This window comes from Microplitis mediator, chromosome 7 (assembly GCF_029852145.1).
Source record: "Microplitis mediator isolate UGA2020A chromosome 7, iyMicMedi2.1, whole genome shotgun sequence".
NCBI lineage: Eukaryota > Metazoa > Arthropoda > Insecta > Hymenoptera > Braconidae > Microplitis > Microplitis mediator.
The window spans coordinates 25,446,116-25,466,785 of NC_079975.1; the positions used below are offsets into that span (position 1 = coordinate 25,446,116).

Sequence of the window (20,670 nt, forward strand, 5' to 3'; positions counted from 1 at the left end):
AAATTTTGAACGAGGGTTATTTTATTTTTTATAATTTTTTGATTTTTCTTAAAGTTTTCCGAAAAAAAAGATGCGTGAAAAAAAATAATGAATTGTAAAAAAAAATTTTTATTCAACTTTTCAAATACAATTGAACATAATTTTATACAATAATTTTTCTAAAAAAAAAAGTAACAAAAATAACTTTAACGCCATATCACTAGTAACTAATAATTAAAAAAATACAATTAACAAACAAATTTATAAATATTTAAATTCCGTTTGCTTTTTTTTTTTCTTAACAATAACACAAATAATGACTTAAAAATCAATTTTTTTTTATTTATTTATCATTCGAACGTGTAAACATTATAAAGATTACGTCAACTATCTCCATTTCTATATAATGTACGAATTTATTCAGCAAATTATTTTTCATTTTATTTTTAATATTTATATTTTTTAATTTTTATAACAATTCAATATTGCATTCTCCATCACTATTTAATACGTCTCTTATATATTATCAATAAAAATTTTTTTTAAATAATACATCAATAATATTTAATTATATATATTTAACAATTGTAGACTCAATATATAATAATAATTAATAATAATTGATACCCGAGTAAAAAAAATTCGTTTTTAAAAAATTCTAATGAAATTCTTCATGTTTAGCTTAAAAATGTGAGACAGATTTGAACTTTAAGAATTTTCATAGTAAAAAATTTGGTTGTAAAACTTCATAAATTTCGAGCCGATGAATAATATTTATAAAGCATAATTTTCAAAACGTATTTTTAATTAATTTTTCTTCATTCTTTTATAGTGAATCAGTAAAAAATTTTCCAATCAGTGAATTTTCACTGCAACAAAAGTCTGTTATAGAGGAGAGAGGGAAAAAATGGGCCCTTTAAGAAAAAAGGGTTTATATGTCATGTAAATATGAGTCCATTCCCCCCCCCCCTATCTTGACTAGAAATTTTTAGTTGAGACCTATTGGGCCCTCATTGGGTTGTCCTGTAGGGACCCCACATAGAAAGACCTATTGGGCCCTCATTGGGTTGCTATATAGGGACCCCACATAGAAAGACCTATTAGGCCCTCATTGGGTTGCCCTACGAAGACCCAACATAGAAAGACCTATTGAGCCCTCAATGGGTTGCCCTATAGGGACCCCATAAGAAAGACCTATTGGGCCCTCATTGGGTTGCCATATAGGGACCCCACATAGAAAGACCTATTGGGCCCTTATTGAGCAGTCCCTTTTTTCACGGGATTTCCTACTTAGGACCCAATTGGGAAATACTGACCATGAATTATTTTATTTTTGTTTGGGATTTTCCGGTTGGGTTCTGTTTGGGCCCTCATAAGGATTTCCCTATTGGGACCCAATGAGGCCCAGATACATACACTGGTTGATCCCAAAGTAATTTCTAGTCAGGATATCACTGATTTAATCAGATCTTCAGTAAATATTCACTGATTTGCAATACTTTTTATTGATTTATTTCAATAGAATCTATCAGAAAAAGTTCAAAAATCTTAGATTTGAAAAATGTTTCAAAAACGCTCTCATTTGACTCGAAATTTACCCACATAAGTTACGAATCTTCCACATTTTTTGCCATTAAATTCTTAAAGTTCAAAGAAGTTATAATTTTTAAACAAGTTTTTAAAAATTGGAGCTTAATACCGGTAGGCTCGCGCCATGACATGTGTTTGATTTGAACGTGTACTTGGCGCGAGACACTACCGTGTTTTTTGATCCACCTCAAATTTAAAAGTTCTTTATGTCGAATTTTTTTGGAATATTTTTGAAACGAGATTTTTTCACACCGGTAATGTTAATAAATATCAATACTAATGTAAACATTTTTTATTATTTTTTTGTCTAAAGAGGCACGATAGTGCGACATTGATATGTAACAAATGAATATATATAATGTATATTAAAGCTTTAATAATAATTAATCAATATAATTATTCCAAATCGACATCAAAACCGCACACAAGCAAAAACGTATATAAAGCTTCATATATATTTTTTTTTATAAACATTCATTTATTAAATATTTATATAAATATATATTATCGTGCCTCAATAATCATAATAATTGTTAATGGAATAATCGTTTTATTAAGAATGTAAATAAATATGAAAAAAAAAAAAAAATTAATCGGATTATGTAAATGTCGGTAATTACAAAACATATTTTATTTGTTTAGATATTTAATTTTTTTTGTTTAACTGCTAAAACTCGTCTCGAACGTATTATTTTATAATTCGTAGGATATTCAGGAAGAGTTTGAGCGGGAATATTATCAGACTTTTAGTCGTAATATTTTTAATATAATATTTAAAATGAGGTGACTTTATATATTTATTGTTTTTATAAATTTTGAGTCAAATTGATTACTAATTTTTTGAAATTTTATCGTAGCAATTTTGAATTTGAATTAAAATTTTCTTTGTTACTCGCGTATTCTTAATTTGGAATTTTAATATTTGAATTTTTGGTGACCGACCTAATAAACTTTAAAAATTGAACTTTACCAATTTGAACTTTTATGAATAAAACAAATAAAAAAAAAAAAAAAATGAAAAAAAAAAAAAAAATGAATGGAATAAATCAAAGTCGATTAGTAAAAAAATAATTATATCAAAAAAAAATTTTTTTTGATGAAAGAAATACTAAATTATTCAAAGTTCAAATTTACAAAAGTTCAAATTGCCAAAGTTCAAATTTTCGAAGTTCATTAGGTATGGAACCGAATTTTTCAAATTGAAAATTAAAAACTTTTTTCAAATTTGGTAAATGAATGAAAAAAAATCAAAATTAATTTCTTGAAAACCTGGGAAATTTTTTTTTCTTGTATAATCACATATTTTAATACCTGAATTTTGGCACTATATAAATTTATTTCTATTCAAATATCCAATTAGAAATAAATATAATATTTTTAAAACTCTAATTAAAAGTAAATTCGATCAAGTTCCACTTGCCAATGACAAGTGATTCAAAAAAGTCACGTCACTTTGAATATTAATTTTTTGAAACGTTATTGAATAATAAATTAAAAAATTTGGTCTATGATTCAAAAATATCAACTACGTTGGAACAGTTGCCGGTGTCGCGGTTATTATTAAAGGCTGTTGTACACACGGCAGATGAAGTTGTAAAGGCCGTTTCATTATTAACATTACGCTTTTTTTTTGATGGCATTGTTGATGATACTGTCGTTGATGAGGTAACTGCGGTTGTTGTTAATGGTAATGATGACAGCGATTTTTGGTGGGTAAGTTTTGATCTTGACGTACTTGGAAGTTGTGATGTACCAGAAGTTGTTGCTACCTGATTTTCAATAAATTTTTTTAAATTATTTATAGATTATTGTTGAATTTATTGGGTATACTGTGAAAAATTTTGCAAGTAAACGTGAATTCAAATCCGGATTTACTGCAGAGAATCCATATGGCAAATTATGGATTCCCATATAGGAGCTCCATATGAAAAATTATGGAAGCCTGGATTCCCATGTAAAGAATCCATGTGGGAAATTATGAAAGCCTGAATTCCCATATAGGAAATTTATATGGGAAACTATGGATGCTTTGATTTCCATGTAGAGAATCCATATGGCAACCTATGGATTCCCATATAGGAGCTCCATATGAAAAATTATGGAAGCCTGGATTCACATGTAGAAAATCCATGTGGGAAGATATGAATGCCTGAATTCCTATATAGAGAATCCATATGGGAAACTACAGATGCCTAAATTTCCATGCAGCGAATCCATAAGGGCAGCTTGGATTCCCATATAGGAAATCCATATGGGAAACTATGGATGCCTTGATTTCCATATGGGAAATCCATATGAGAGGCTATGGATTCCCATATGGGCAACTATGGAAGTCAGGATTCCCATATGGGAGATCCATATGGGTAACTATGGAAGCCTGGATTCCCATGTAGAGAATCCATATGGGAAACTATGGATGCCTGAATTCCAATATAAGAAATCCATATGAGAAACTATGGATGCCTGAATTTCCATATAGGAAATCCATATGGGAAACTATGGATGCCTGAATTTCCATATAGGAAATCCATATGGGAAACTATGGATGCCTGGATTCCCATGTAGAGAATCCATATGGGAAACTATGGATGCCTGAATTTCCATATAGGAAATCCATATGGGAAACTATGGATGCCTGGATTCCCATGTAGAGAATCCATATGGGAAACTATGGATGCCTGAATTTCCATATAGGAAATCCATATGGGAAACTATGGATGTCTGAATTTCCATATAGGAAATCCATATGGGAAACTATGGATGCCTGGATTCCCATGTAGAGAATCCATATGGGAAACTATGGATGCCTGAATTTCCATATCGGAAATCTATATGGGAACCCATGGATGCCAGGACGTATTTTGTTGATTTTAAAATGATAGAGGTAGTGCTCCGCGTGAAAAGTGGGCAATTATAATGACCAATTAGTTAACAAAAGAAAAAAACGTGCCTCATTATAAAATGCTTCTTTGCCTTCCTCAACAGCAGGCAATAACTCATCAGTTGAATGCGGAGTCCGTGGACTAGGACAAGGTGTGTTAGTTTGCTGCTGCAATTGCAATTGTTGATGTTGATGTTGATGTTGATTCTGTTGCTGCTGTTGCTGTCCCAATTGCTGCTGGCTCGCATCTGAATCACGTTGACGCGACATCCTCAATTCCTGTAGCGCTTGTCTTTGTTCTTTTTCATTTCTCTCCCGTTCCAATCTCTTGGCGCTGTAGCTCCGCGCCGAAGATACCGAACTGTGCAGCGACGCCAAGCTCGGTCTTCGGGAACCTGTCATCAAAAATTTAACTAATTAGAGTCAGTCCTTGAGCACAAACTCATTCGAAAATAATTAAATAAAACTGTAATAGAGTTTTAATTATTTTCTAAAACTTTTTACAACTACGCTACATTATTTACAGCTTCAATTTTCTTTTACTTCGTGCTAGGAATTTTTAGAAACAATTATAAAAAATAAACGTACGGTGATCAGCAATCAGGAAATGGGTTTAGTTTTTTTATTAATGATAATTAACATGTTCAGTAAATAATATATGTGTTCATTTTTGTAAGCAATAAACCCGCATGAAAAAACTTTATATGTGAAAACATATATGATAGAATATATGAATATTATAATGTGATATATTGTACAATATATAAAATCATATTTAGATTTTTGCCGTATTAATGTATGATAACATATTGAAAAAAAATATATTGCTAGAATATATTACCAATATATTTATCAATATATGACTTTTTTTATGTATGTTTTACATATATATTTTAATATATCTTTTTTTATATTGATATATTATATTGAAAGTAGTATATTAATTAATATATAGTATTTTTTTTATTTTTTATATATGTTTTCCAGTATATTGCAAAATATATAGTTTCCAGTATATTGTAAAATATATGGCAATTTTTTTACTTTTCTTAGGTTATTGCGTTAATTATTCAGTAAATGAAATGTCAATGAAAAGAAAAAAAAATAGTAAATTTGACTTTTTTTGTGGATTTGTGTAGAAATTGAAAAAGTATATTGAAAAAATAAAATTTTCAATATATTGCGAAAAGTATAAGTTTTAATATATTAGAAAAATATAATTCCAATATACCGCTAACCATATATTTGAACATATAAATTCTTTCATATATAATCAATTATATAGAGACCATATACCACTAATTATATGAGTCAAAATATATGGAAATATATATTAAGTTTATTATATTATACTTATAAATTATATATATACCATCCATATATGACAAGAATATATTGAGCATTATATGAGATAATATATATAGAAAAATACAAAACATTATATACAAGTAAATATATTATTATAAATATATAATCCAATATATGTAAAAAACATATATTTTTCAATATAGATATTTTTGCCGCTATATATTTATCACATATTCACCATATATTTTTTTATATACTTTTAACAATATATAGCTTTTCCATGCGGGAATAAACATAAGGCATGCAAATAAATATTTGAATAAATATTGAGTGCAGCGAGTTAGCTATTGTATGTGTGCACGATTGATCGGTATATTTCTTACCAATGAATATTTATATATATATAAATATATTTCAAAAATATCACTTATATTTTGACAGTGATATTTTTCAAAATCGGCCGCTGCCATCTTGCTGACTCGTATTTTTTACGATTGAATAGTTTTTCTAGGAGTGATTGAATGGAGGTATATATTTTTATTCATATATTTATGAGTATAACAGAGAGAAAAAGAGAGAGAGAGAGAATGAGGGGAAAGAGAAAAGGTGTGTATTGAACATCTGGTGGAAACTTCATGAGAAGGTGGCAAATAGCCAAGATATTTACACCCAAGTCTGGATGCTTGTGAATTCTCTGTATTCTGTATATACACTCTCTAGTGTTCTCATTGTTTTATGTCATTTTCCGGTGGGAAATGCCAGAAGATACTGCTTGTTCATTGTTTGAACCTTGTTGCAGAGTATGCTTTGATATGTATGTCTTATCGTTTTAGTTACGGGCATGAAAATGCCGAAATGTGTAATTGTGGGAGATAAATACTTTTATTTACTGTGGAAGATATGAAAAATAATCGTTTTTTACGGACATATTTTTCATTATATATATAAGATAGAAATACTCGGGGCGAAATGACTCCATTTTTTAACAAAAAAAAATTACGGGGTAAGATTATTAGGCACTGCGGCCTATAGAAAATTTTGTTCATATATTTATGGCCCATTTTACCTCAGAAATGGTTTTCTCCAGCTTCGTAAAAAAAATTTATGAGATAAAAAAAAATTTCTATTGAAAATTTCAAATTTCCCGCATTTTCTACATCGAATAAAAAAATTTCTTGACCAAGAAATATTTCGCCCTATGAATTTGAAAATAAAATTTTCTTAGGATTAGTAAAAAATTTTGACTCAAGAATTTTTTGCGTCAACTTCAATGAAAAAAATAATCGGTAGCAGCTACCGGTTAGCGATCGGTAGCCGCTACCAATTATTTTTTGGTAGACGCTCCTGATTATTTTTCGGTAGACGCTACCGATTATTTCGGTAGACGCTACCGATTATTTCGGTAACAGGTACCGAAATAATCGGTAGCCGCTACCAATTAATTTTCGGTAACAGCTACCGAAGTAATTGGTAGCCACTACCAATTAGTTTTCGGTAACAGCTACGGAAATAATCGGTAGCTGCTACTAATTAACTTTCGGTAACAGCTACCGATTTTTTCGATAGCTGGTACAGATTTCAATCGCCAACGGCTACCGAAATAATCGGTAGCCGCTACCAATTAATTTTCGGTAACAGCTACCGAAATGATCGGTAGCCGCTACCAATTAATTTTCGGTAACAGCTACCAATTAATTTTCGATAACAGCTACCAATTAATTTTCAGTAACAGCTACCAATTAATTTTCGGTAACAGCTACCGAAATAATCAGTAGCCGCTACCAATTAATTTTCGGTAACAGCTACCGAAATAATCGGTAGCAGCTACCAATTAATGTTTGGTAACAGCTACCGATTTTTTCGGTAGCTGGTACAGATTTCAATCGGTAACGGCTACCGAAATAATCGGTAGCTGTTACCGAATAATCAGTAGCCGTTACCGAAATAATCGGTAGCGGCTACCGATCACCAACCGGTAGCTGCTACCGATTATTTTTTTGTGTTATCCCGTAATTTTTTTTTTTGCTTAAAAACTGAGTCATTTTGCCCCAAGTTTCCCAGGTAAATTACCGAGTTAAGATATCTAATTTTTTTTTTTTAATTGTGTTCACATTGACATTAACATAAAAAAAACACGAAGATAACAAATAAAGACAATGAACATCGATAATGTCACGACACAAACATCGCAATTGACACGAAAAACAACCAACGACGCCAGTGCTCATACAGGGTTCGTTGGTATTTCTTTTTTTTTTTTTTTTTAATTTTTTTTTTATTTGCGAACGGCAAGCTCCGACGAAAAAAGCTTTGAAATTCCCTCCATGAGAACGAAAAAAAAATTACACAGAAAAAAAATATTTTTTCTACATCACAGATAATATATATAAAGATAAAGAGTGCAGCTGAACAATATATAGGAAGCACATAATCACACTGAAGACAACATCCCCATATGTGTAAAGCACACGCACGTAAGTGACGACAATGACGATACATATCAGGAGAACATGTACGGAGGAATTTAGACAACATAGGAGGTAGATTGCAACAAAACTCATGACCATGAATAAATATATCAGTAATATATTTATAAAAGACGAGCATCTTTTGTAGAGAGATTAATTATTATTATTATTATTTTTGGTAAAGAATAATTTTTTATTGGGTCTACCAAGGCCGTCAGTGGATCCCTCAGCAACGTCACTGAGGGTTCGTCGGTGCTTGGTTCCGTCCTTAGTAGCCTGAAGATGACACGAAATAAGCAAGATGGCGGCGGCACGAGCCGCACCTGCTCTTGAAGCCGGCACAAGAGGTCCTCTACTTCCTCCACTGCTGGGACGACGAAATGTCGAGCAATTTAGCGGGTCGCCATCACTTCTTTGACTTGAACGCGATGATGGTCTGCCCGAAAGCGTCAATGGGATTCCTGAAATTGTAGTGGGTTTTTTTTTCCAAATAATTTCAATATTAATGTCATCATTAGATACTATTATTATCAATATCATTGATATTTCATGATAACTGTCATCAATATCATTAATATTAATATTAATATTATTATTGCGAATATCACTCTTGGTAACACTATTGATATTTTTCTTCCGCTGTCATTTTTTTTGGCATCATTAATATCACTATTGGTATCATCGAAATTTTTTATTCTGCCTGTATGATCCCATTGGTCATCAATATGGTTATTGCCTCCTTGGACATCACTTTGAGTGACCAATCGCCCGTAATATCCGCCGCTTAGACCAAAAACTTTGGCATACGAGCCTTTTTTTGGACAGTCGTAGCCTTTTTTAAAACAATTCATACACTGTAAAAATTCACCAGGGTAAGTCCAAGTGGTGTAGGTGTTAAAATTATCGGTGTTAAATTTACCCCCGAAAGCGGTGTGAAAATAACGCCGCCATCGGTGTAATTATTCTGTACCGGTGTTAAAATATCGCCGCCACCGGTGTAAATATTCTAGACCGGTGTTAAAATAACACCGCCGACGGTGTAGATATTCTTTACCGGTGTTAAAATATTTTACTTTGTGAATATTTTTACTTACTTGATCACTATACTTGTTAATAAATGATATTTTTTATAAATTTTTATAAAGAACTGACATTTTTTGTGTTTTATAATCTTTAAAGTTAATACTCTAAGCGGACGCAATTTACCCCGCTTTTACACCGGCATTACTCCGCTTTTACACCTGTTACCCCACTTTTACACCGGAATTACTTCGTTTTTACACCGGTTACCCCGTTTTTACACCGGTTTTACTCCGCTTTTACACCGATTTAACACCGGTATTTTTAACACCGGTGTATTACTCCTCCTACACCGGTGTAATTTCATTTTTACACCGGGCGGAGTTAAAACGAGTACATTTTTAACACCGCTCTTTTTACAGTGTAGTTCTTGTAAAATAAAATTTTTGAAACAATGAAGATTTTGGGAACGAGATCTTGATTGACATGTTTGACTACAAAGTTACCTCTTTTTTTTTAACATAACTCCTTTTTCTCGGATAGCGAAAAAGTTGGAGTTAATAATTGGCGGGAAAATTATTCAATTCGAGTGACATTTAAATTAGATTTTAGATACACGGAGTCATGCAATTGGAGATAATGATAGGACAGGTTTTTTTTGACACATTAATGTAGGGGGGGGGGGGGTAAACAGGGACTTAAATACATCGAATTTTTTTTTGATATTGACACTTCGATTTTTGAAAAAGTTTAACAAGTGTTAAAAAAACAAACTTTTATTATTTTTATAAAATATTGGGGGTGCCCCATTTTGCCCCCTACCCCGTTTTACCCCTCCCTCCTCTATCTATACATATATGTATATGTATAAATTTATGATTGTCAAGAGCTTGCTTCGTTCGTTTTATTACTCAGTAAGTAGATCAAGGTAATTTTTTTGCTATTTATATCTTATTATATTATATTATACTCAAAATAATAATTTTCAATTAAATCCTTACTTAATTATCCTATTGGTAATTTTAATCGTTTAAAATTCTGTTACATAACGCGAAATTAATCCCTATTGAAAGTGTAGGTTTAACCACCCCTATACTCAGTGTTATCCGATTAATTATCGCTTTATCTATTCACTCATTTTATAAAACTAATTACTCCCTAAATTTTGAAAATTATCTCTGTATAAAATAAATATTAGTAAAAATAAAGTTTTCAGTTTTTAATAAATTACTTTAGTTACTAATAATTAAATTAAATTTTTTTTTTTTTTTATCAAAAAAAAAGGCATTTTTGAATACTTTGATAAATTTCCTCTCGAATGAGTACCAACAACAATATATTCAAAACCACTTTTTTTTTAAAATTTGAAACTGTAATTATTGAATTCCGGTGAAATTTTAGATTCATTTTTTAAACTTAAATTTTTTTCCGTACAGTAAAAATATTAGCAAAAAAATTACCCGACTACAAAATCTAATTGGCTGTACAATAAAAAGGACTTAAATTTAGTGCAGAAATGTCTTGTCCATTCGAGCACGTCCTTGATTTGACCTTTATTACACGTGCAGAATATTACAGATACAAGGACATCAATAAAAGTTCACGTGTTGTAATATAACATAAATAAGTATAAGTATATATATGTATATAGTAAATGGATAGATATATATTTATATTTATACATAGGTACATATGTACGGCATTCATTTCATATACTTATATTTATATATATCTATATATATATATTAATATAGAGTACTCACCTGTATCACTAGAAAAAAGCATGGGGGGAGCGTGATTGGCGTTGGCGTAATGTCGAGGTCTCGAGTACCTCGCACGGCTGAATAGCTTCAAGACGAAGCACATGAGTCCTGTCAATACAGCTATGCCTGATGCTATTCCCAGCAGAGTCGACATATCAGTTGATATCAGCACCAAATCTATTTTAAATCCATCATATTCAGTTTTTTTAATTTTCATTTATATATATATGGCATCAATGTAATGAAATATATATATATTATATGAATAGGGGAGAGGGGGGCAGAGTGGGCCCCTTAAGGAAAATAATTATATATCATTATTATCATTATATATATAATATATTATATATATAATGATTATTATCCATCTGAATTTATTGGCGTGCAGAAACTTTTGAGGAACCCACTTTGCCCCCATATTTTTTGAAGCTTTGAAAATTTTAAGGGGCCTACTTTGCCCCCTCCCCTATATATTTATGTAATAGAGAGGAATGAAAAAAAAATGGACGTATTGATTTACCTTCTGCACAAAAGGCTTTTTTATTAGACCTTCCAGCAGCAACTCTGTGATATCCTTCGCTGCAATCGCATACTGCATTATGAAGTACTTGGGTACAGGTTGAGTGTTGATCCGAAAAGGTGCAGGTTGCTCGATAGTAACACTGCTCTCCGAGTCTTTTTGCTAAATTCCAAAAAATATTGATATTTTATTTCTTAAAAATTAGAAAAGAAAGTTCTGTATTCATTTTATAGAAAATTTGATTTGACATGGGTGCAATTATCGGTTGCGAACCCAAGCTCGCAACGACCATTGACCTAGGGGTGCATAAAAGTGTACGAATATCTTGACGCCTTGACCACTTGGCCACTAAGAACATGAATATTAATTTTTTCGTAGAATTTCAATATTTTTTTTACCTTGTGGTCCAACCCCAAAACTTGTCGCTCTTTTCGAGCTCACAAAGCTCAAAAATGTTATTGTTCAAAAAATTTTGAGCTCTTCGAAGTCAAAAAATTGGTTATTTTGTTGTTCGATCAAAAAACCTAATTTTTGTTTTACGATATCTTTGGAACGAATTAACCGATTCGAACCTACTTGGCAGCAATCGAAAGGGCTCATCAAGACTAAGAACTGGATACACTTCAAGGCAAGTCGGGCCAGTAGTTTATAAATTATATGAAAAAATCCTAAAAAACAAAATTTTTCCAATTTTTATTTTTCGTATAACTCGTAAACTACTCAACCAATCGACTTCAAATTTTATCCAGATCTAAGTCCTGATGAGCCCTTTCGATTGCCACCGAGTAGGTCCAAATCGGTTAATTCATTTCTAAGTTATCGTACGACAAAAATTAGTTTCCACATCAAAATAGTTTCCTAGGGCCTCAAAACGTCGAGATCCCCAAAGTCGCCGAGCTTCAAAATTTTTCCATAGATCGGCCGATGCCTGGTTGCAATGATTGGCCAATAAATGGCTAACTATACTAGCCCGTACATGGTCAATCATTGGCAGCCGTCTTTTTGCTTTCAAAAACGGCGCACAATTAACCGCCGTTCGTTGGCCAACGGTTTGATCGAGTGCTCTTGATGCCAAGCTTTGGCCGATGATTGATTGCCACGATTGGCCAATGCTCGGCATACCGTTATCACCCGATATTTAGCCGATCTTCGGCCGACGCTTGAAAATTGGCAGCCATTCACGACCCAGTATTGAGCCGATTCTTGTTTTTTGTATGGGATCTGATGACAACTCGATTTTCAAAATTAATACCGAAACCAATAACTTGCGTTTTATTGAAAATTTTCAATTTTCATGGCGGGAAATTTAAAAAAAATTCAATAGTTATTAATTCATAAAACACACTTACGTTTCGCACATCCTTTTGTTGGCCCAAGCTTAACGGGATACGATTTATCACACTCGCATAATCCGGTGACTGCGTCGCAAACGACGTGCTGCAGGTCCGGATTGCAGGTGTTTTCACACGGCGCGCCAAGGAGTCGCCCCTTCTCTACAATTTTATTTTAAAATTTAAATTTAAATAAAATAAAATAAAATAAAACGAGTGTTTATTTTACTGAACAAACATCGAGTTCTTTTATCAACTTATACTTTACATAATGCGAACCAACAGACAATTCTTCGCTCTTGGTTATGACAAAAACAATAATGATAATAGTAATAATAATAATCCATACAAGATATCAAGTAGTGTATACAGGAAATGAAAACACGGGATTTGTATTCGAGTTTACTGACTATGCAACCTAAATTTAACTTGACATTTAAAATCAATACAACGCAACTAAGTTAAGCTTTAATGCTTTAATGCGTTAAATATATATTATGTTATTTATGTATACTTAACTTTTATTTAAATACATAATTCGGTTTTATGCACCATCTACTTTTTATTATTAATTTTAATATTTGCTTATTAAATTCAATCAATTTTTTTTTTTTTTGATCAAACAATAATTTAAAATTCATTCTCGATATCCTTATCAGGAAAAATTAAATTGATTATCGAGTACTAAAAGTACTTTATTGTTAATGGAATTAAAATAATTATTTTTAGTAACTTTTTTTTTTTATTTAAATGCTGAAATAAAAATATTTTACGGCTTAATTTAAATCAGGCTAATTTATTATTTCAGTGCATATTTTAATCCAATTTAACGAGCAGTAAAAAAAATAATTTCGTTAATAATGAATTTGAAATGGAGGAAAAAAATTTTATTTTTAATTTCTGTTTACGGATATCGAATATTAATATTGGCAAAAAATATTATTAATAATTTTGATGATTTTCCTTTAGGACAAATTTTCAAATATACGGAGAAAATTTTTTTATAAAATTTTACCATATGACTGAAAGAAATCCTGCGCCTGGAAAATAAATTTTGCGGTTCCGTAACAAATTGCCCTCGGACAAAAGAACCTCGACAAAATAACCTAGTACAAAATAACCTCGTAACAAAATAACCTGAAAAAATATAACTTTGTTATAAAATAACCTGAAAAACAATAACCTTCAGGTACGAATTTTATCGTGATATATTTATGTGAATTTTTTCAGGTTATTTTGTTCTAGGTTATTTTGTCGGGGTTATTTTGTCCGAGGGTAACCGGTCGCGGCACCAATTTTACCCTGGTAAAAATATTTGGCCAAAAATATTCCGGAAAGACTGAATTTGGTCGGAATTATTCCGAAACTACAGAATTTTATTCAAAGAGGCCTAAATTTAGCCGAAATTTTATTATTCTCAATAAACGGACCGATAAATGAGTCGGCCTATTTTTCAATTTCTTAGGCCTAATTATTGACCATTTTTCGGCCTAGCCAGTTTTCAGCCTTGAGTTTATTACCTGGACCTTTTTGAGACCGAGAAAAAAATTTACTATTATTTTAACTGAAAATTTTTTCACCTGGTCACCAAATGAACGTGGGTTAAATTCAGAATGAATGACTTTTTATTTATTCGATCACATTGGAGTGAAATTTATTCCGAAAAGGAGTTAACTTTCACATGAAAACTTTAAGTGGGTGCGGGTGGAAATAAAATTGACATCCGAAATCACCTCGATACAAAAAACTCCCTATTTATTCCGTATCGCAGAGATTTTTTTTCAACTCCGAAACCTGTGTCTCGATCCCGAATTTACTCTCAATTTTCGACAGTGTAACGATCTATAATTATTAATTTTTGCAATGCCTTCGAGAAAAGCAATTTCACAAATTTTACATAAACTCAATAAATAATTAATGATCATATAGTCAATGAAAATAAATTTAGATACTAAATTAATATTAAGATGACAGTATTCCGTTAGAGTAAAACGATTAATATTAAGTTTAATTTTATGATGAAAATTATAATTTACTGGATATTAATTTATTCCATAGAACATCTTGCAGGAAAATAATTAACTAGTTAGCATACATATATATATATATATATATATAATATATTATTTATTTATATTGGCTGACATTTTAAAAAATTTATAAAAATGATTTTGACGTAAAGAAAAATTTTAAATAAAAAAAAAAATTAATTATAAAAATCATAAATTAAAAAAAAGTGAAAGTTGATAATTTTTAAACAAAAATAATCATCATTAATTTTACTGGACAGTTAATAAATGAACTATAGGCATTTAATAATTATGTGACAGTTAATATATTAAGTTATTTTAAAGCCTGTCATATAATTGATATTAATATCTTCCGGATAATCTCGTATTTAATTTATTGCAATTATCTAATCAATACTTTTTTAAAATGTATGTAAGCAAGAAAATTTATTTACACAATTATTAATGAGGGTTAGAGTAATTTATTATAATAGAAGACTTTTGAGTGGAATGTTAAGAAAAAAATTCCGTGTTTTAATTACGTTAATTCTTTAATAGCAATTAATTAGAGAGAATGACTTATTTGTTTTATATAAAATTTATAAAAAGATTAAATAACGCGGCGAGTAATTATTTACAGTCGGGTAAATGGAATTAATAATAAACGAGCTGCAGTCACTGAGTTACTGTTCCGGTCTAACAATTAAATTTATTTAATAAGTTTTAGATTAAATTTTCTATCGAATCAGTCAGCTATCGACTGTAAGAAAAGCTGTCAGAGTGATCGATTACTTGCAATGAAAAGTTATAAATTTTTTTTATCCCCATCAATTAATTTAGTGCAATAAAATTGGATTGAATTTTATTATTATTTTAAAAGCTGCCCGTATAAAAAAAATATATGGTTAAAATATATAAAATCATATATGTTTGCAACAAAAAAATATATGATATATTATATTGTATATTATAAAAAATCATATAGAGATTTTCGCCGATTTAATATAAAATTATATACAGTAGTCAATATATGTATTCCATATATGTAACTTATATGTTTTTTATATTAAGCTATATATACATTTACATTTACCTTATAATATATTGTATTGATATATTTCCTTTTATATTCAAAAAATATATAATTTTTATATGAAATGAAATATATGGTAGCATATAATTTATATTATATATGGCACCATATATTTTCTTTGTTATATTTAAGCATATATTTTATTCAGTGTATGTATATGTATATGGGTATATATATTCGCATTGAATTAACTAATTTTGAAAATTTTAACTGCAATTTAAAGAGTATATTAAAATTTAGATCTAATTTAATTAGAGTTGGTCATACGAATAAGAAACTTTTTTTTCCATACACAATATAAATATATGTTTTTATATATGATCAGAATATATTTTTCGTATATGATATAAATATATATTTTTATGTAGGATAAAAATATAGTTTTCGTATATGACAAGAATATATATTTTCATATATGATAAATATATATTTTTTGTATATGATTGACATATATATTTTATATATGCTAAACATATACCGACTCGTATATGATGAATATTATATTTTTTAATATAAAAAAAAATATATCAGAAAATATAGTTAAATTGGCCACATATATATTCTGATATTTATCATATATTTTTACATATATTTTGACCATATATGTTATTTTCATATATGAAAATATACTTTTCATATATATGACAAGAATATATATTTTCATACATGATAAAAATATATTTTCTGTATATGATTGACATATATATTTTATATATGCTAAACATATACCAACTCGTATATGATGAATACTATATTTTTTAATATAAAATAAAATATATCAGAAAATATAGTTAAATTAGCCACATATATTTTCTGATATTTATCATATATTTTTACATATATTTTGACCATATATGTTATTTTCATATATTAAAATATAGTTTCCATATATATGACAAGAATATATATTTTCATATATGATAAAAATATATTTTCTGTATATGATTGACATATATATTTTATATATGCTAAACATATACCGACTCGTATATGATGAATACTATATTTTTTAATATAAAAAAAAATATATCAGAAAATATAGTTAAATTGGCCACATATATTTTCTGATATTTATCATACATTTTGACCATATATGTTATTTTCATACGGGTGGTGCAGCTAAAAATGTAATAAAATTTTTTTCGGGCAAAAAGTGGCCGGAAAAGACCAAGGAGTGAACTCAATACTTCAGTGGCGTATCCTTAGAAAAATTCAGTATATTTACGCGATATTTCAAGAAAAATTTCTTACAATTTTTTTCTCTACAAGTTTTGTTTGAAAGCTTCTTACAAATTTTTTTTGTTTATGAAATATTTGCGAAAAATCTATTTTTGGGGATGTTTTTTATTTTTTTTCTTATTAACCCCTGGATTGGTGACTTTTTTTATTTAGGGGAGCGTTTGTGGGTGACATCATAGACCTTAAATCAAATTTGCACCAACTTTCGATAACTATTACTCCTATTTCGGAGTGTCGGCTGAACTACAAGACCGAAAACTAGCTAAGCCGAAATTTTGCCGACTAGGCCAAAAACTTTCTGTTCTATGCTTGAAATTTTTCTGAGGTTTATAATTTTATTTAACAACAAAATTACTGAGGCCGAAAATAGGCCGACTTAATTCATCTAAAAATTTCCGGCCTAGAAAATTTTATCAAATTTTCGTCAATATTTTACCCGGGTATATTATGTAAGTTGGGCTAAAATGGCTGCATTAAAAAAAAATATTTTATTGAATTTTTTTATCCAACGTCATGAATAATTCTGACGTATAAATTTATCCTCAAAGTTTTGAATAAAAAATGAATATCATAACTTTCTTTCGATTTTCCGCTATCGTTCTTAAAGAAAATATTGCAGCTTTAATCTGTCAGTTGCATTGGAAAGATAAAACTTTAGGCTCGAAGGAGGTCATTGATCTAAACTTTTTTTTCTGCCATGACAAACGAAGTGAAAATTATTATTTGTTTGCTTTATTGTCTCAAAATACAAATAAGGCGGAAAATAAAAATGAAAATTCTACTTACAAATTTTTTTTAAAATCACAATAAAGAAAAAAATTTTTCAATGAATTAGTCACCATAAAATCTAAGATCGAATGACAAAATAAAAAATATAAGAAACCCTTCCCCCATGAAAAAAAATTATAAAAAAAATATATGTTAAAATATAAAAAAAATATATTTTTCATATATTAAAAATATGTAAATATCTATAAAATATGTATAAAAAATATATTTTTTATATTTCTTTTTCTATGTTGTTAATTAACTTAATAATAATATTTTTTTTACATAATTTTTTTATATTTTTTTTACTTAAGTTGTTGGTTGAATCAAAAATATATTTTTTATATAATTTTTTTATATGTTTTATAGATTTAAAATATTTTTTTTATATTTTTAAATATAAGAAAAATATATTTTTCGTATATTTTTATACATGTATTTTTTATATATTTTTATTATATATAAAATCTATACGAAAATCGGCCAAAAGATAGCTATTTAAAATATATTTTTTATACATATTTCATATCTTTTTTATGTATTTTTAATATATTTTTTTTATATGAAAAATATATTTTTTATATATTTTAACACATATTTTTTTACAAATTTTTTTCATGGGGGTTCTTTTCTTTTACCCAAAGAAATTATTTACAATCCGGAAAAGCAATAGAATAGTAAGCGTGTAATTTTCATCAATACCACGGTCATTCACATCCGTTATTACTCAGCCATGAAATACGGATGGTATCCACGTGAACCGGATTGTCCAATGACAAAATAGACATTGTCACGCGAGGGTTAATTTTATCCCATTATCCACCCGCGGACTTGTAAAAAATCCTCTTTCCAGTCAATACTGACATCCTTACACATTTCCAACCCCAGCCCCATTAACACCCAAGAAAAACTCTGCCCTACAAACGCAACCTCTCAACCCTCAACCTCTACTTCAACCCTTTACCCTCAACCAAATCATAACCCGGCTCTGATTAGACCGATTAAGATCGTTTTTCAAATTTTACATTCAACCTTCTGGATCCAAAATTTTAATCCTTTTTTTTCACTACACAGAAAAAAAAGTTATCTTGTGTTAAGAAAATATTTTTGAAGACAAACGTTTTTGGGAACCAAGTCAAGATTTTCTTGAGCCAAGAGAATTTTTCTTAGTTAAAAAAAATTCGTCTTGGTCGGACCCGTGTAAAAAAAATTCGTTCCAAAAAGATTCCAAAAAAGTTCCGCATGTGGAACTTCTAAACATGAGACAGATTAGAACTTCGAATGGAACTTTTTTGGAACGTTAGTAATTTTGATGGTAAAAAAAAGTTTTTTTGAGCAAATTTAGAGTCAAAAAAGGACGTTTTTGGAATTTTATATAGACATTCCAAAACAGTTCCAGAATCACTACTTTTGAATCTTTTGTAGACTAAAGACGTTCCAGAAACACGTCAAAATAGTTCAAAAATCACCACTTTTGAATTTTTTATAGACCAAAAAAAACGTCCATAAAAAATTCGAAGAAAGTTCCACGAACGTCCTTTTTGACTCTGAATTCGCTCATAAAAACTTTTTTTTTACCATCAAAATTACTAACGTTCCAAAAAAGTTCTAATCTGTCTCATATTTAGAAGTTCCACATGCAGAACTTTTTTGGAATCTTTTTGAATCGAATTTCTTTTACACGGGGAGAAGATTTCTACTTTATCTGAGAAAATCTAGGTCTCCAAAAAAATTTTCTTTAATCAAGAATATTTACCTTCAGTCGAGAATTTTTTTTTTCTGTGTAGGCCTCGAAATCTCTTTTACAATCAACATTTCCCTTCAACTTTTAAAATTGACTTCATTTACCTAAAGATCTAAATTGGATCGGATCTAAATTTCCATAGATAAAATTTTCCTCCCAGAAATAATTTAAAAAAATAGTTATCTTACCTGTGCTGTTGGTTTGACCATAATCATCCTCGTCATCTTCATCGTACGACATATCAGTATTTTCATCATAAAAATCTTCTCCAGTAACTGCACGTTTGTTTCGTTTCTCATTAAAAAAACTACCATCATCATCATGATTATTATCAACATGAGCATGATTGCTATCACGATCCACACCTTCACCACTCAGCACAAAATCATTAGTTATCACATTGTTCGTCCCATCCCGGGAGTCATTTACCCTCAAATAATTCCTTTCACTCCTAACGCTACTACTACTACTTACACTAGGGTAACTTATATTATTGTTATTGTTAACGTAACTGTTGTTAATATAAATACCAGTTAAATCTTTATAAACAAATGAGGCTGATGTTAGGTAACAAGTAGGACGAATCAGTATGACAAGACAAGTAAACCAGTAACAACAAGAACAGATAAATTTAAGAGAAATAAACGGAAGTGCGCTCATCGCCCCCGCGGCGCGAGTCTACCCCTGAAACCAGCCATCAGTCCAAAGTCTACATCTTTTACCCCCTCTATATTCCAGTCCACCCTTCCTGAGCCGTCTCTAGCTTCTCTTTTCTTTCTCTTGGTTCCTCTGCTGGCGATCTCGCGTCCCTCTGCACACGCCCTATATAAGATACTGGGCGCCGCGCGCATCTGAATACAACCAGAAAGCTTCCAACACAAGCTTCCTGCCTGCGTAAAAGCTCAAACTAACCCCTATATCATCACGCGCTTGCTCTGTTCTTCCATTCTACATCAT

The 20,670-nt window shown here is 29.9% G+C and overlaps 1 protein-coding gene across 4 annotated transcripts; it reads right to left on the reverse strand.

The window, feature by feature from the left end:
• Positions 1-2,732: 2,732 nt before the first annotated feature.
• Positions 2,733-20,423, reverse strand: LOC130671663 (uncharacterized). 4 transcript variants are annotated; one of them, XM_057475708.1, is made up of 7 exons: positions 19,902-20,423; positions 12,879-13,022; positions 11,530-11,691; positions 11,010-11,186; positions 8,433-8,687; positions 4,516-4,845; positions 2,733-3,334 (listed from the first exon to the last, which is right to left on the reverse strand). In XM_057475708.1, the coding sequence occupies exons 1-7, from the start codon at positions 20,371-20,373 to the stop codon at positions 3,075-3,077; spliced, it is 1,800 nt and encodes a 599-aa protein (XP_057331691.1). In that variant the 5' UTR covers positions 20,374-20,423; the 3' UTR covers positions 2,733-3,074. The 4 variants fall into 4 exon arrangements, with proteins under 4 accessions (XP_057331691.1, XP_057331690.1, XP_057331692.1 ...); XM_057475707.1 differs by having other exon boundaries at positions 2,735-3,338; positions 4,520-4,845; positions 19,902-20,422; XM_057475709.1 differs by having other exon boundaries at positions 2,736-3,338; positions 4,520-4,845; positions 8,550-8,687; positions 19,902-20,421.
• Between the last annotated feature and the right edge of the window lie 247 nt (positions 20,424-20,670).

Bases quoted from the DNA above. Each gene is read 5' to 3' on its own strand.
- LOC130671663 (XM_057475708.1), bottom strand. From the start codon at position 20,373: ATGAGCGCACTTCCGTTTATTTCTCTTAAATTTATCTGTTCTTGTTGT. The intron at 8,688-11,009 runs GTGAGTACTCTA...CTACAATTTCAG, and splicing joins GCTTTTTTCTAGTGATACAG to GAATCCCATTGACGCTTTCG. The intron at 3,335-4,515 runs GTTTTTTTCTTT...AAAATCAGGTAG, and splicing joins AGCATTTTATAATGAGGCAC to CAACAACTTCTGGTACATCA.